This window comes from Chiloscyllium plagiosum, unplaced genomic scaffold (assembly GCF_037043375.1).
Source record: "Chiloscyllium plagiosum isolate Xiang-an unplaced genomic scaffold, Cpla_swu_hap1 HiC_scaffold_28, whole genome shotgun sequence".
NCBI lineage: Eukaryota > Metazoa > Chordata > Chondrichthyes > Orectolobiformes > Hemiscylliidae > Chiloscyllium > Chiloscyllium plagiosum.
The window spans coordinates 10,074,378-10,092,634 of record NW_028270166.1 but is presented as its reverse complement, the minus strand read 5'-3'; the positions used below and the strand labels follow the sequence as shown (position 1 = coordinate 10,092,634).

The 18,257-nt window shown below is 42.9% G+C and overlaps 1 protein-coding gene across 3 annotated transcripts; it reads right to left on the bottom strand.

Moving 5' to 3' along the window:
* Positions 1 to 990: 990 nt before the first annotated feature.
* s1pr4 (sphingosine-1-phosphate receptor 4) lies at positions 991 to 10,708 on the bottom strand. Of its 3 annotated transcripts, none has more exons than XM_087975996.1 (2): positions 10,590 to 10,708; positions 991 to 6,371 (listed from the first exon to the last, which is right to left on the bottom strand). In XM_087975996.1, the coding sequence occupies exon 2, from the start codon at positions 6,279 to 6,281 to the stop codon at positions 5,163 to 5,165; it is 1,119 nt and encodes a 372-aa protein (XP_087832122.1). In that variant the 5' UTR covers positions 6,282 to 6,371; positions 10,590 to 10,708; the 3' UTR covers positions 991 to 5,162. The 3 variants fall into 3 exon arrangements, with proteins under 3 accessions (XP_087832122.1, XP_043577306.1, XP_087832123.1); XM_043721371.2 differs by having other exon boundaries at positions 10,568 to 10,691; XM_087975997.1 differs by lacking the exon at positions 10,590 to 10,708 and adding an exon at positions 8,460 to 8,563.
* Positions 10,709 to 18,257: the final 7,549 nt, after the last annotated feature.

Sequence of the window (18,257 nt, the reverse complement as noted above, 5' to 3'; positions counted from 1 at the left end):
AGCCACTCATAACTCCAGCACTGATATTCAGCCTCCTGCTGATTATTTCAGAATTGCATTGAACAAGAAGATGCCATTAAGCACCTTTTGTTTCATTCATAAACTCTTGTACTAAGCCAGGAGGGAAGGAAGTTGGTTTCTTCATAATGGAATTTTATGGAAAATAGTCATTGGTTAAAAGCTAGAAGCACTGGAAGTTTGAGGGACCAGGTACATGTATCATTAAAATCTTACAAATAGAAAAGTTTCAAAAAGCTGAAGGAACCCTGGCTGAAGGAATCTATATCTAGAAGATTAGAACAAGGGACTAGGAGCCACATTTCAGCTATAGATTTAGTATCTGAAACAGTTTTTGTTTCAGTTAGAAGTCTAATTAGCTGGAGCATAAAACTTCAAGAAGGATATATTAACTTTGAAGAGAAAGCATGGTAGTTTTTCCAGAATAATGCCTGAACTAAAATCAAGATTTCATTTCTGGGATTTAGAAGATTTAAGGTATGAGTTTGTTGATGGTTTCACCATATTTAGACAAACTAGGAAGGAAATTGGAGAACTGTTTTCACTGGTTGGTGTAGCTTAGTTTAGGAGTTGGGGCATAGTTTTATAAATTAGACTTTTGGTAATGAAGCAAGGAAACAAGTCTACACAAAGGTTAGTAGATAGGAAAGGTAGAAATAACCAGTAGTGTAAAACTCCTCTGCAAATGTTAATTGATAATAGAATCAATTATTAACTTCAATCTGAAATTTTTGCTAACTGAAGAGATAATGGGAAAAGGCAGGTATGTGGCGTTAAGGATACATGATCTCATTGATTTGTGTGAGAACTAGCACAAGGGACTCTTGCTGTTCCTTTGTCTCCAGACCTCGACATTCAGGCAGATCCTTACTCTTGAGTGCCAAGGCCTAAGGAGCCCACAACGTAGGGTGGCCAACCATGGTTTCAGAAATAATATTCTGATACCAAATCCTCTCCCTACTCTTACACTCTAACATGCTCCCACCATTGATTAGCTCACCCCCAAGGGTCATCGCCCAGTGAAATAATTAATGGTTCATTAATTAGATGCTTTGACTCTCAATCAAAAACCACTTTCTCCCAAGTCTATATACTCTCTTTACACCCAAATAAATATAAGAAGAAATAATATAGAAGACTCCTGGAGATTAACCTAGAGTCTGATTTCCATTGAGTTGCTGATGAGTCAGGCCTCTGCTGAACAGCCCATAGGTGAGTGAAGAAGTGTCAGGAACACTTGTCCTCACAGGTCCATAAACGCACCCTGAGACTTAAAACTCATTGCCACCTTAATTGCTCTGTGCACGTTTAGCCATGCCTAACTTCCCTATCCACAGAATTTGAATATGCAGTCAGATCACAGTGAATGCTAATTCATCTTTCAAATTATACAAAATACATTTGTTTTATCTGCAGTGGAAGATTGATAACTCACACAGGACGAGATTCAATTGTCGACAACAATTACATCCAAACTTATTTCTTCACAGTTTGAAAACCTAATTAACAATTTTTTATTTAAGTTCGAAACAGTAAATGCAAATGTTATGGTTGTTGTATTGTACAGTCAATTCATTCTGCACAGGCAGCGTAGTCCAGTGATGCTTTGGTTCACTCTTGCTCATATCTTGACATGCTCCATTAATGCTTTGACATCTTCCATTAATACTGTGGTGCGCTCCACCATTACTTCAGCTTGGGCTATTAAATAAATCAACACACCCTCTTAATATTTCAAGAGATAGTCCCGCTTCTGCACTTCAGGAAGAACCTTGACATTAAAGAAAGCTTTGCTTTTGCACACAGAGTTATATTCTATTGCAAAATAACAGCTAACCCTTCCTTGTAATACAGACATGGTAAAGCAGCCAAAACAATTTGTTTGTTAAAATAATGTTGCAGGCTCTCAGGCGACTGGTCACTTTGCAAATGTCAAAAAATGTTACAATTTTTAAAAAGATTAGTTCACAGGATGCCATTGGCAAATTAAGCATTTTATTGTCCATCCCGAGCTTGAGAAGATGAGAGGTAATCTCCTTTCACTGCAGTGCACTGATGAATGTTATTCCTAGCATCTTTAGGTTTGGTGTTCCAGAACTTTAACCTTGTGGCATTCATCAAACATTGAATTCATCCATAATGCAAGGAATAAAACAACTGGATCTAAAATGCGTCTGTGTTTATTTAGCTGGATATCAAAGTATTGTCGTTCAAGAATATGAACAACTAAAGACAGGGAAGCCTTCATCAATGATTCACCTTTAGTAGCTGTGGTGAATCATATCCACATTTTTCACTGCTAAGTAATATATGTTTTATTAATAATTTTAGTATCCTTCTAATTTATAAAGATTCAGTCCATTTCCAGAGTGTTGAACAGTGTCTGGTTCAGCATAGGTTAACAAATAACTATCGTAGAATTAGATACAAGTTGCAGCAGGGTAACAGCCCAACTGATGAATGCTGGTCCTGAAGCTTCATATCAGTCTCTAACTCTCTTCATTGTATATACAAGCATTTCCTTTCCCTCATGTGGTTCATATCTAGTTTTCCCTAAAATGCACTAATGGGTTGAGCCATTATGCTGTTGAATGGGTTTGCTAGGTCACCAGCAGAGCATTTGGTGGTCTCAGATGACTGAGAATCTGTGCACATTTTGTATTTCATATGGGCTCACCTGCCCTTCCCAGTGTTTCACCGATATCATTTTGTGGCGAGATCTCCTGTTTCAGGAGATACAGTGCTCCAACTGTCCGAGCAACCCATTAGTTAAAAGGGTGGAGTTTGTTAACTGAGCAAACAAAAATATGAGATACTGTGGTGAAGGGGCAGCCCTTAGAATCTCATAACCTTACAGCTCCAAAGAAGGCTATTCAGCCCTTCATATCTGGTCCTTTGAAAGACCTATCTATTTAGCTCTACTCCTATACTCTTCCCCATTACCTAACATGTTTACTCTGCTTCACCTATTTGTCCACTATCTTTGTAAAAGTGTTCCTCAAATATTTCTGCCTAATTATTGGGTGCAACTTGTGTAAAGAATGTCGAGAGACAAGAACAAAAGTGCACCACCCACCTAGAATATTAGCCCTGATGAAAAGGTTAAATGCTATTGGCAGGACTCAGCTTGACAGATCCTCATTGGGTTCTTGTATTGGGAACCCATGACCATGGATAGGTAATTGGAACTAAGGTGCAGATCTGCTGTGACCTAATTGACTAGCAGAACAGGTCTGAGGGCTGAATTATAGAATCTCTACTGTATGGAAGCAGGCCATTCAACCCATCAAGTCCACACTAACTCTCCAAAAGGTATCCCACTAAAACCCACCCCTTGCCCTGTCTCTGTAACCCTGCATTCCCCCATGACTATTCCACCTAACCTGCACATCCCTGGACACAATGGGGCAATTTAGCATGGCCAATCCAGCTAGCCTGCACATCTTTGGTTTGTAGAAGGAAACTGAAGCAAACACATGCAGATACTGGGGAAATGTATAAAAACTCCACTCAGTCACCCAAGGGTGGAATTGAACCCAGGTCCCTGGTACTGTGTCAACCACTGAGCCATCATGCCACCTCGAAATGGTCTCCTCTGGTTTGATGTTACTATGGATGCATCTACAATTGTCTATCTCTCATTCTCCAAGCATAAAGACTTTGCTTTTAGATATATATGTTTTGTACCTGGAGAAGTAGTTGCTGATCAGGCAATAGTGCAACAGCTCACTGGTGTTCATCTCAAGCACTTATATAGTTTTATTTTGAAACCTATATCCTGGAGCCAGCCAGTGTAATGTTCCAGTTGAGCAAGACTCATAATGTGGGTTTATACTGGTTTATAAAAACAAAGTTAGTTAACAATCTACCCAAGCTCTGAACTATCAGATAAAACTAGAAGCATGATTCCTATCAGTTGAACTTTGAGAAATGCAAAGCAGCAGTTGAAGAATCTACTTGGGATGAGAGTGAATTGAATTTTTAACAACTTTCTGAGGTAAGAATAATTTTTTTTTAATGCAATTAAAAAGCACTGTCTTCAACCAATTAATTATTTTCCTTTGTATAGGTTCTTTATGCAGAGAGTGGTAAGGGCGTGGAATGCCCTACCTGCTAATGTAGTCAACTCAGCCACATTAGGGAGATTTAAACAATCCTTCAATAAGCACATGGATGATTTTGGGATAGTGTAGGGGGACGAGCTGAGAATAGTTCACAGGTCGGCGCAACATCGAGGGCTGAAGGGCCTGTTCTGCGCTGTATTGTTCTATGTTCTATATTCACTGTTGTTATGTTGGCAAATATAGCAACTGGTTTAGGCAAAGCAAGATTACTCAAAAAGTCATGACCAATTAATGGTGGTCAGGATTCCAGGAGAATTATCATGCCCTTCTTCATTGGGATTGTCCAAAAACAGTGACATTAGTAAAACATTCCAAGATGGTACATAAGAGCACCATTAGATTAAACTTCAATGGATTCCTTTACATCCTACTGAGCCTTGATGTCTCATAGTGAGATTGCACAATACCGGGTTATACTCCAACAGGTTTATTTGAAAACACAAGCTTGCAGAGATTTGCAGGTGCTAGTGAGAGAGGATATATCAGGCACAGAATTCATAAGTAAAAGATCAAAGGGTCATATAACTGATGCAAATGTATTGAACAAACCTAGATGGCTGTTAATACTGATTAATACACAAATCCCAGAATTATATATCCTCTCTCACTTGCAGCTGAAGAAGGAACAAGGCTCCGAAAGCTTGTGTTTTCAAATAAACCTGTTGGATTATAACCCGGTGTCAAGTGATATTTGATTTTGTCCACCTCAGTACAATACTAGCACCTCCACATCATAGTAAGGTGGCATTACTGACAGTGCAGTGCCCTCTGCAGTACTGTGATGAAGTATCAGCCTGGAATATGCATCCACGTTACTGGATTAGAGTTTGAACGCTCAGAGGTGACCCAGACCGATATTATTGTTACAAGGCTGAGCATTGCCTTCATTCAATCTGGCTGCTGTAATGTCACCAGAAGGAATCCTAATTTTAATGCAAAAATAATGTTTTTGGTACATGCAGGAGGAGTTGGAACAGCTCTCAGGACTCTCCCACCTGCTCTTAACCCCTGAGCCACGTTTTATTGTTGTCCTGACTTGGGCAGAGTCTTCTTTGGGCTGAGCAGTTTTGAATTTCGGAAGCTCTCCCTCAGCCTGTAGGAGCTGTCAGTGGAAGCTCCGAGAGTAGACTCGCTTCTGCTCAGGAATGGCAAGGGAGCTCCTGCTTTGATCAAGCAGCAGCAGAGGAGTTTGATGATGGCCCGCCTCACTTCCTTACTTCCAAAGGAGTAAATGACTGGATTGATGGCCGAGTTGATCACAGCCAGGGCGATGGTCCATTCCATACTGTGCAGCTTGGAGCAAGATGGCGAGTCACAGAAGATATCCAGCAGGAGAAGCACAAAGAGGGGGCTCCAGCAAATCACAAAGGCAGCAACGATCATGAAAACAGTCTTGAGCAGCCTCACGGACTTTTGCCTGCTTTTGCTGTTGGAAACAGACTTGGCACTGTTCCTGACAAGGTGATAGATGCCACTGTAGAGTGCCACTATCCCAACGATGATGATGCTGAACATGACCACACAGAAGAGGATGTAGCTCTTGGAGTACAGAGGTAGCAAAGTAGAACACTCATCAAAGTTGCAAATGCAGTTCCAGCCCAGCAACGGCAAGAGGCCTATGAGGGAAGCCACCAGCCAGCACAATCCAATAAGAGCATACACGCGATAGGTCTTACGTGCTGAGGCATAAGGTAGGGGTCTGACCATAGTCGCGTATCTCTCCACTGCTGTGATGAGCAGACTGAATGTTGAGGCAGCCAAGGCAAAGAACAAGACCCCCTCCCTAATAAACCAGAGGGTGGGAGTGATTTGAAAGGTCCTTTCACCCGACAGGCATATGTTCACAATGTAGACAATTCCAGTCAGCAGGTCGCAGAGGGTGATGTTGGCAATGCAGTAGTAAACCCAGCTCCGGAAGCGAGTGTTGTTCACGATAGCCATGAATACCAACAGGTTCTCTATGACAATGAAGCAACTGATTACCATGAAGACAATTCTGATTGCACCCAAGCCTTCACTGGGCAAAGGTCTGTTCTCCAGCTTCCCAGTGTGGTTATAATGCATCAGAATGATATTCTCCGGCTGTGCAGCCAAGAAATCCATGCACTCACTGTTGTTATTCATTTTGATAAGAAGCATTGACTCAGAAGTAGTAATTGTACTTGGACTTCAGCAGTGGCTCAGATTCACTCAACTGGCCTCGAGCATAATATTTGACTTTCAAACAATCTGGAAGGAAATTGAGAAATCCATTATTATCCTTTTAATTCTTATCAGTGCCCATCTAATTCCCTAATACCCTTTAGGGAAGGAAATCTACCTCCTTACCCTAGTCTGACCCACGTTTGACTCCAGACCATTAGAAATGTTATTAAATCTTAACTATCTTCTGATATGGCCCTAGCAAGCCCATTCAATCCACGGGCAGTTAGGAGTGGGTGGCAAATTGTGATCCTGTCATTGATGCCAATATACTATGGAAGAATCAATAAAAGTGTCCACTCTCCAGCTGTATCCCTTAATCCCCTTGTGGTCCAAATATCTATTAATCTTGGTCTTGAGTATATTCAACAATGGAACAGCCATGATGCTGGGATGGACATTCCCAAAGATTCACAACCCTCCATGTGAAGAGGATTCTCTTCATCTCAGTTCTAAGGGATCACTCTCTTCACTTGAGACCATGAGCCATATTTTCAACTACAAAGCCAAGAAAATCAGCCTCAGAATAGCTATCCTGTAAAATTCCTTGAAGACATTTTATTCATTTCAATTAGACTTTTGTTTGTTTGCCCATATCAGTGTTCAACTGATGGAGATGTGATGGTCATCAAACAATCTGACTTAGTGACAGAGAGATAAATACTGAGCAAGAGACTGGGGTGACTCCCCTATTCCTCTTTAAAGGCGGACTGTGGGATTTTGTATCTTAAAGAGGTCAGTTTTAACAACTCACCAGAAACAAAGCACCTTCAGTAGTGCAGCACGTATTCAGTACTGCGCTCTCTCAGTGCAACATTCCCTCAATGCAGCAATGCAGCACTCCCTTGGTGCAGCACTCCCTCAGAACATTCACAGAGACACAGCACTTTAACCAGTGCAACTCTCCCTTAACGCAGCACTCCCAGACAGTGTCTTCACCAGTGCAGTGGGTTTCCTCCGGATGCTCCAGTTTCCTCCCACAATCCAAAGATGTGCAGGTTAGGTGAATTGGCCATGTTAAATTGCCCACAGTGTTCAGGAATGTGTAGGTTAGGTGCATTAGTCGGGGGTAAATATAGTGTAATAGGTCTGGGTGGGTTACTCTTCGGAGATCGATGTGCAATTGGGCCAAATCTCCTGTTTCCATACTCCAGGGATTCTATGATTCATAGACACTCATTCAGTGCAGCTATGCAACACCTGCTTAGTGCAATGCTCCCTCAATGCAACTGTGCAGCACTCCCTCCGTACAGTAGTGCACTTGGAGCACTCCCAGAGATGTAGCACCTTCAGGAATGCAGCATTCAGTGCAGCAATGCAGCACTTGCTCAGTGCTGTGCTCACTGAGTGCAGTGATGCAGTGCTCTTAGTACCAAGTTCCCTCAGTGCAGCGTTTCCCTCAGTGCTGCAATGCAGCATTCTCTCAGTGCCATGATCCCTCGGTGTTGTCTATCCTCAGTACAGCAATGCAGCACTCTCAATGCCACGTTCCCTCAGTGCAACATTCCCTCTGCAGCAATTCAGCACTCTCTCAGTGCTATATTCCCTCAGTCCAGCAATGCGGTGCTCCCTCAGTAGAGTGATGTAGCACCCCCTCAATGAACTGCTAGAGACACAGAACCTTCAGCAAAACAGCATCCATTCAGTGCAACAGTGCAGCATTCCCTCAGTACCATGTTGCTTCAGAGCAGCACTCCTTCTGAGCACTCCCAGACAGACAGCACCTTTACTAGTGCAGCAGTCCCTCAGTGCTCCACCAGGAACATCGACTTAGATTGTAATGCTCAAGCCTCCAAAGTGAGGTTTGACCTTCTGACTGTGTTATCCACAGTTGACACCAAAGATCACGCAGAAAGGTAATAAATACATGTTTGTCTTAAATGTGTTTGTTGTCAGAAGGCAACATAAAGGAAACTGTCGCAACGGCTCTATTAGGTCACAGATGTTTTTAAAATATTTCCTGTCCGAAAGTTGTTTTGAGAGTAACTTGGCACCAATGTGTATATATTTCATATTTTGTCTGATGACTGGCACGTTTGAAATACAAATGTCATTTTTTTTCATTGTGCAACTTAACTTCCTCTTTAACAGTTGTTATTGACTTGTTAAAGTCACCTGCATAGGCTGTCCTTCCTCTTGCTCTGCTCTACTTCCAGACTCAGGAGAATACCACCCACTTCTCCCCATGTTCTTTTCATCCTGGCTTCCTTTAAATTTTCTTTTAAAGGCTGGCTCATTTTAATTTAGTTTAATTTGGTCAACTCAATTCTGTAAAAGAGTAATGAGAGGTGTAGATAAAGAAAATGCCAGCATAGAAATAATTGTTTAGAGTGAAGATGTCAGCTCTGCAGTGAGCAAGACACAGACTCCACCAAAGTGTCCCTGTTCTCAGTGTATTCTTCACAAATAGGCTTGAAAACCATTCAACATCATATCGCTACTCCCGCGATACTTGTACTTTTCAGATTAGATTCCCTACAGTGTGGAAACAGGCCCTTCGGCCCAACAAGTCCACACCGACCCTCTGAAGGTGTAAACCACCCAGTCCCATTTCCGTCTCACTAATGCACTTAACACTATGGGCAATTTAGCATGGCCAATTCATCTTTGGACTGTGGGAGGAAACCCACGCAAACACGGAGAGAATGTGCAAACGCCACACAGACAGCCATCCGAGGCTGGAATCGAACCTGGGACCCTGGTGCTGTGAGGCAGCAGAGCTAACCACCTACGCATAGGTGGCCTAGTGCTGGTGCTGAGTTCCACTGAGATATCCTGGATGCTGTTGCTGGACTCTCTATTTTACATTCCCCTTCTTCACCCCCTCTGTTTTCACCTCCCTCCAGCCTCTTAGTTGAAGCTTTCAGATTCCAAGCTGAGCACCCCCATTTCTCCTTTTCGAAGCCCACCCTTTCTCCTGCTTTTCCCACCTCGGTGTTGCTGACCTGCAGGGGCTTTGAACTTTGCAATATTAGGAGGATGAGTAGAGGATAGAAGGAGGGAGGCTGAAAGAGTAAAGGAGGACAGAATGGGTAAAACTCCATGGGCAGGCGAGAAGAATTGAAGGCAGAAAATGGAGAAAAGGAGAGACGAGAAGTATAGTGAAAGCAAGAAAGAAGGTGACAGGGAGATGCAGGGAAGGAAAAAAGAGAGGCATATAAAAGGGAGAGAAGAGAAGATTGACGGAACAAAGAAAATAGGAAGAGAGGGATTAGAATAGGAAAGAGTGAAGGTCAAGGAACAATTGGGAGGAATGGAAGGGAGAGGGAGGATGAGGGCATACATAAGATGCAGGAGCCAGAGTAGGCCATTCGGCCCTTTGAGCCTGTTTTCCCATTCAATAAGGTGACGGCTGGATGCCTACGTCAACAATCTTTTGTCTTATTAGCTTTTATCTTGATGGAACTAGCTGCCTTCGCACAGTGTTTGTAAATTACATTGTTTCAACACAACTCATATAAATAGAAACACAGACAATTTAAAGGGTTAAGTATTAAGAAAAATACTGTCTTAATCCTGAGCCTTAGAGAGCTGTTGGACCTCTTTCTGTGCTATGAACTTTCTATATCTCTAAATCTTTTAAAACAATATTTGTTTGCTCCAAATCATGACTCAAGTCCACTTTCATGCACATTGCACTCTCTACATTCAATCAAGTATCTGTATTTACAGTATTTTAGAGAAGACACTCAAAATGGAACACTATGGAGGAGTCTTGCTGATGAAGAGTACTTTTTAACTGGTATGTGTATCAATGCAGGCTGCTGGGTCTGCCTAATGGTATTTCATTCATTTTGTACTAAAGTTTTTCCTTTTCCTAGAAAGGTGAAAAATGCTAATAAAGTCAGCAATAGTACACAGAAAAACAAAATTGTTACAGTACAGGAGGAGGCCATTTGGTTCAGCTCTCCACATGAGCAGTTCATTTAGCATTCAGTTCTCCCGCAACCCTGCACATTGTAATTTTTCAGATAACAGTCTAATTCCCTTTAGAAAGACTTTATTGAAACAGCCTCCACTACATTCTCTGGCAATATACCCAGATCCTAACCACTCACTGCAGAAAGAATTTACTTCTTGTGTTGTTTTAGCTTCTTTTACCAAATCCTTTGAATCTGTCCATTTCATTCTCAATCCCTCCACAACTGAGAAAAGTTTTTAATTCTGCTTGTGCTTTCTTAGTCCTGCTTGGTGCAGTGGTTATTTACTGAAGTTGAACTTACTGTGCTCGTGCTGTAGACTTGCCTTTCATCACTTGAGATGCCGCTTGCCCTGCGCCAATACTTCAGCAGCTGCTTCTCTCTCTGCCTGTGCACATGGTCTCAGCAAATTACAGAAGTTACAGGGAGACTTGTTGTGATCAGTTCTGTACCGCCCACAATGACATGGCAGGCTGAATAAACTGATAAGATTGTGCAGCAGATGCAGGGCCAGTTTTGGGAAGCAGCACGTTGTAGGGGAAGAAACAAACACACGACAAGATCACGTCATTTCAACCTATCTAGCAACAGTAAGACAACCCTGTACTGCAACACCCCACCCAAACCCATACGCAATGCAACTTGCACTTCTCTCTATTCAGTGTATGGTCTAGGGGCGCACAGAGTGCTGGACTTGTAATTTAAACACTATAGAGCTGAATGGCAACACCTCACTTCCGTTCAATTAGTTGCCACTCCAGGAGATTTGAGTAGACAGTACAAAGCTGACCTGACCCATCATAGTACTGAGTAAAGTGTTACACTGCTATGAGTCCTGACTCTCAGAATTAAGTGATAGTCCTGTTTGCTTTCTGAGGTGGACATAAAAGACCCAATGATTCAATTTCACAGATGTGCATGGAGTTGTAATGGTCAATATTTATCCCCTGACCAACATCACTAATAGTTAGATTTTTGATCATTATCACACTGCTGTTAGTGCAAACTTGCAATATGCAAATCAGTGCTGCACTTGCTACATCATAACTGCGCTTCAAATTTGCTGGAAGATGATTTTGGCATATTCTCCCTCTGCCTTTGATTGCAGAAGTTTGCCAAATCTGATAATTAGAGAGTGGAGGAGAGACCAGAAAGATGGGGATAAACTGGGAGTGTCATCAATGGAATGTCCTTATGCTCATAAAACCTTGATTGGAGCAAGTTGGTGGTGGTCCAGCACATTTTTGTGGGGATATTTTGGGAATCATTAAAAGGGGTAGGGTATATGCTATACTTGAGCAGATTTACAAAAGCCATATTTCTGACATACAATATAGTGAGTATGAAAGTGGGAATATGAATACATACATGATGCACACTGTGTATATATATAAATGTGCACTGCATATTGCAGCAGGTGCAGAATGAGCATGCTCCTTGCCTATTCTTCTGCTGTGGTGGAAGTAGTTCAAAGACTGAGAGGAGACTAGTGTGGAACATTAATGTTAGCATTGCTCATTTGGGCCGAAAGGCCTGTTTCTGACTCGTAGACATTAAGTGATTCTGATCAATATTTTCCCAAAATGTGGTACGTTAGACAGTTTCCACAAATTACATCTAATAAGAAGGATTGGCATATCCATATCCTAATGTGAGCGTACTGCTGATTAATATAACTGATTTAGGAAGAAAAGGAAGAGAGTTGTTTTAGAAAAAAAACAGCATTCATGTGAGGAACTCCTGGCAGGAAGTCACTGCTTCTAGTAAACACCACGATTGCAGCAACTGCCAACGTCAACTGTCTTACAAGGAAAAACAGCAGAAAATTGTGTTAGGAGATTTTCGTCTTTACACGCTTCACTGTCCATTTATGATGGAGATGAAGAATAGTGATGACTTGATTTGCAGCCATTCAAATTCACTCTGCTGCTGTTCAGAAGACATCAGAAAATTGAGGAATGTTCCTTTACACAAAGGGTGATAGAATGCAATCCCAGGAAACACAGTAGATGATTGTTCAATTAATAATGTAAAATCTGAGAGTGATAGTTATTTGCTAGCCAGGGATATGAAAGCAAATAGAGTCAAGGAATCAGTCTATAGATCCATAATCTACTCAATAGTGAAATAGGCTCGGTGGGCTAAATAGCCTGTTGTTCCTATTTTCTTCTTAATCCTTTCCAGAATATGTTTTCATGTGCATTGATTGATCGGCATGATCATCTTCTGTATTGTGTGTGAGTTTATTTTTGTATTGAAAAAGATTTTGAATTTTTTACAAAATTATAAAATTATTCTAAAATAGTATAACAATCTTATAGGACAGCAACAATAACAATAAACAAACTACTATTCAACTTCACAAACAAATTAGAGAGAAAAAATTTTCTACCCATACTACAATTCAATAAATAATGAAGCAAAGTAAACTACATTAAATTAGATTGAACCAAGTTAAATTACAGCACTCAGTGCAACCCCACTTAAGCTCCCCTCACCGGGAGTGTCAGTTGGCATACCCGTTTTTATTCAGGATTCTTCCTCTCGGGGCCCCAGCCCACCAGACACAGCCCTCGCAGCTACATAAAGGCCAAATTAATACAGCCGACAAGTCTGAGTCCATATATTTCAAAAAGGGCCACCATGTCATATTAAAAGGTTCCGTTTTCTGGTGCACCATACTTGTAAGGAAGTCTAGGGGGATATGTTCCATAACTAACCAACACCATCCCCAAAGTCCTGGGAGATTTTTCGATATCCAGCTCATCAAAATGTTCTTCCTCACACAATATGAGAAAATATTAAACAGTTACTTCCCATGGGCATCTAAAGAGGGCACATTCGGCAGACCCAAGAGGAGGGACACTGGATCTACCTTGACCTCAGTTCCCAAGATCCCCTATAAAACACTCGCTATAGTGCCCCAATACCTACAAAGTTTGTGGCATAACCACAAGCAATGAGTAAGATTACCAATATCTGCTCTACATTTGGGACACAGTGGGAATGTTGCTTTTGTAAAATTTCACAAGCCACTCCGGAGTCAAATAGACCTTGTGGAGAGCCCTCACTTGCATAGCCTGCGTCCTATTAGAAATTGAAATCTTCCTCACATTCTCCCAAATATCGTCCCATGTCTCTGACGTGATCTCCACCCCCAATTCCTGAGTCCAGATCCCGCACAGTCATTCAATATCCTTCGAGACACTACCCCTTCATAAATGGGATGGGTTACTGATCGAGAGAGTACCTGTGGACCGAAGTACTCTCCTTTCCACATCAGACCTATAGAGATTAACTATTAATGTAGTCTTTTTCTGTATAAAGTCCCTGATTTGAAAATAATGAAAGAGGCCCCTACTGGACAATTCATATTTCTGGCTCAGCTGATTGAAAGACATCATGACCTCCCCCTCAAATAAGTCTCCCAAACAATAGACTCCTCTCAACTCCCAGAGCCTAAAGCCAGAATCCATCGATCCCAGCTGGAATCCTGGCATTCCTATTATGGGAGTAAAAAGGGAAATTTTATATAAATTGTCCTCACTTTGTCGCATCATTCTCCAAACTTTAACCATGTTAAGGACAATCGGGTTTCTGCAATGCTCCATGACAGTCCTCTTCTTGTCCATAAACAACAAATTAATGAGGAGGGCATTTTGCCTGGGAAGCCTCGATGTCCAGCTATATTGTCCTCGGGTTCTGGCAAGCCCAATCATTCACATAGGATAATAGGGAAGCTGCAATTTAACAAGCTTCATAAGAGGTTGCCTGTGACACCAGATAAAAGACCAAGCCAGCTGTTAAGCCCCCGTAACACTTGCCTCGGTAGCATCAGAGGGAGTATTCCCAAGGGATATGATAAACGAGGAAGAACATTCATTTTAACCAGAGCTATTCTACCCAACCAAGATATTAGTAGAGTGTCCCAATCCTGGAGGTCTTGTCTTATCTTCTCCAGCAACAGCTTTATATAATTGAACAAAGTCCGGAGTAATAAAAATGCCTAAATACAGGAAACCTCCCTGTGACCACCTGAAAGGGAATCGGATTCCACCCCCAAGATCGGGTACTCTGACAAGACCCCTCACAGTTATGGCCTCCGACTTCATAAAATTGATATTATAGCCCAAGAAAGAGCCACATAAATTAATCTTTTGTATTAAATGGGGCACAGATATTGTTGGATTAGACAGAAAAAGAAGAACATTGTCTGCGTAAAGGGTGATTTTATACCCTCCGATCCCACCTCCGGAGTAACTATATTCGGGTCCCTCTGGATAGCCGCCACCAACGGCTCCATCACTAATGTAAACAGCAGTGGTGAGCGGGGACACCCTTGTCAGCTACCTCTACCAATACTAAAATTGTCAGCCCTTATGCTCTAAGTGAGAACCGCTGCCTTAGGATCCTTATATAATACTGCCACCCACCTGGTGAAGAACCACCACCACAAGACCAAACTGTTCCAGGACATAAAAAAGATACGGCCACTGCACCCAGTCAAATGCTTTCTCTGCATCTAGGGAGACCACCAAGCCCAGAATCTACCCCTGCTGGCACACCTGGACCATGGTCAGTATTCTTCTAATGTTGTTAGAGAATTTACGACCCATCATAAAACCTGTCTGGTCCTCCTTTACAATAGAGGGCAAGACTTTCTCCAACTTCAGCGCTAATGTTTTCTATAGAATTTTAAAATCCACAATTAACAGCGATATGGGCCTGTACGATGCACAGTCCTCTGGGGCTCTCCCTCCCTTGAGAATAAGGGAGATATTAGCTTCTCTCAGAGAGGATGGGAGGCAGTCCTGACTGTACGAATAATTGTACATGTCCAACATTGGCCCAGCAAACATGTTTATAAATTCCTTATAAAACTTGCTCTGAAATCCATCCTGGCCGGGTGCTTTAACACTTTGCAGCTGCCTCATCACCTCCTGTATCTCTTGGATTGTCAGAGGGGCATTCAAAAGGGATGCCTGCTCCGAAGTGACACGTGGAAGGTCCAAGTTCTTAAAAAGGAACTCCATCTTCACCTACCTGTCCTCACAACCCTCCAACTGATACAACTCAGAATAGAATTTCCTAAATGCTGCATTAATGAGGTTAGATTACTACAGTATGGAAACAGGCCTTTCAGCCCAACAAGTCCACACCAACCCTCTGAAGAGTAACCCACCCAGACCTATTTCCTTCTGACTAATGCACCTAGCACTATGGGCAATTTAGCATGGCCAATCCACCTGACCTGTACATCTTTGGACTGTGGGAGGAAACCAGAGCACCCGGAGGAAACCCACGCAGACACAAGGAGAATGTGCAAACTCCACACACACAGTCGACTGAGACTGGAATCAAATATGGGTCCCTGGCACTGTGAAGCTGCAGTGCTAACCACTGAGCCACCGCGCTCAGTGAATTACTGAAGTGGGGGCGGGGGGGATTGGCGGTGTGGCAGCGCTTTTCTTCCTATCACCATACTCGAAAAACTTCTGTTTCACTAAAGAGGTCGTCCTCTTTGTTGTCTGAGTGAGCACAGAGTTCAGAGCAGCCCTGAGGGCTGTAATCCACTGTAACTTGGTCACAGACGGCCTATTAAAGTATTCTGTCATGGCTGCTTTCAACCAGACTCAAGCATACCCTGTTGCTCTCTCCTCTGCTGCTTCCAGGTCACCAGGTAAGAAATAATCAAACCCCTTGCGTACGCTTTGGCATTCTCCCAGAGCACTGACAGGTTACTTGCCATACCCAAATTAATATACCAAAAAATTTTAAATTTCTGCAAAAAGTACTCAATAAATTTACTGTTCTCCAGGAGAAAAGGATCCATATGCCAATGCCGTAAGCCTGTCCCATTGCCTCTAGCCTTAACCTCCAGACACACTGCCACATGGTCAGAAATGGCTATGTTCCCAATTCTATAGGACAGCACCAAATCCAAATAGGCTGGGGGAACAAAAAACATGTCAATCCTAGTGTGGCACTTGTGTGGGTTAGAGAAGAAGGTAAAGTCCCTACCCTCAAGGTGAAGACACCTCCACACTTGCACCAGCCCCAACTCCTCACTCAGTTGTTTGAATTGAGGGGAGGTGCCTGGGAGACCCCTGGGTATCCTGTCTACCCGGAGTCCATAAGACGATTGAACCTGGAAAGTCTATCCATTAGAAATTTGAGGGGGTGTGCCGGGGGGCAATGAATATTCAAAATCCCATACATCGCCCCACCCACGTATTAAAGCTTTGAGGATGACAAATCACCCATATTCATCCTTAATTTGGTCAAACAGCTGAAATGGAACATTCTTCTGAATGAGTATAGCTACTCCTCTGCTTTTAAAATTAAAATACGAGAAAAACACCCAGCCGAGCCCTCCCTGCTGTAACTTTAAATGCTCCTTATCGCCTAAATGTGTTTATTGCAACAGTGCAACATCGACCGTTTCCTTTCTAAGACTCAAAAATATCTTCTTTCTCTTAATCAGTGAATTACTCCCCTTAATATTCCAGGTGCACCATTTAAATAAACAATTAACCATAGCCATTTGAAACAGCCTGTGACCCCCCCCCCCCACCCCAAGAACAAGAACCCCACTCATAAAGCGCTAAAGGAAAACAGTAAAAGATGCTTATAAACTAGAAAATACAACTATAGAAACTACAAAAGCAGAACGTCTAACATCTACTCCTACAATGAACCAACACATGAAACAAATAAGAGGAGACTTCCCCCTTGCCCACAGGGAGCACTCAGATTACCCACTAACACCTCCATGGCTCCCTCTTGCTGAAGCTGCGCCCCAAACCCAGGCAAAACAAAGTAAAGAATACATGTATCTTATAACAAGAAAATTGGAAGAGGGCATTCAACTTGTCCCACCCATACATCAATCCCAATCACTACTGATAAACCCCCAGCCCCCAAACCATCAGCCCCCCATCTCAAATCAAGAGAGAGAAAATGGAAGAAAAGGGGTGGAATAAAGACCATGGCGGGGAGGGGGGGTCGATGGAGAAAGAAGAGAAAAGGCCCCCCCCCCCACATATTAAAATAGCAAAACCAGGTAAACAAGATAAAAAAACAGAGAAAACAAAGGAAACACTACTGTCCATATTACTTGAACCGGTCAGTTTATTTTAAAGTGTCCAGGGAGTCCTTTGCCTTTTCTGATGAATCAAAATTATGCACAAACCCTCCATGGTTGCAAACGTAACATTGCCGGACACCTTATAGAGTACTAAATATTCTCAGCCTCTTCTTTACTTCCTCAAAGGTCTTCCTCTCACGGATCACAGCCACAGAAAAGTCCTGATAAAACATAATTTTGATCCCTTATAGATCAGGGCCTGTGGATCTGCCCCCAGTGCTCTGGAAGATCCCAACACCATTTGCGTATCTCTATAGTGCTGGAGTTACACTAGGACTGGGTGGGTGCGATGGTCTGATCCAGGCCTGCACATTGCGAAGCCGTGGGCCTGCTCGACTCGCACCCGGCCTGCCTCGACTTCCAGCCCCAAGAACTGTGGGAGCCATTGCTCCAGAAAGCTAACTAGCTGGCCTCCTTCCTCCTGTTCTGGCAGCCCAATAAGACGGATGTTCTTCCAATGACCTTGATTTCTGAAGTCGTCAACCTGCTCCACTAAGGCCCGTACTTGCTTCTCCAGGACCTGGACCTGACAGACCGAGGATTCTGCCATGGCCTCTGAAGCCGCAGTCCGCTGCTCCACCTCCTCCACGTGCTGCCCAAGATGCTGGATCTCCTGCCGCTGCTTTTGCAGCATGGACGAGATCGGTTCCAGTCTAGTCTGGGTCTCCTCCATCGCTGAATCGCTCTTCTCTTGGAGTTTCACGAACATTGAGACTAGGCTCCGCCACGCAGGTAGGCCCAAAGGAACATCCACAGATGTTAACACTGCCGCCGCGGGCATGTCCGTTGCTGCAGGGGGATGTCCTGCTTGTTGCGATCCTCACAGCCCTTAGCCATCTCCCCTGA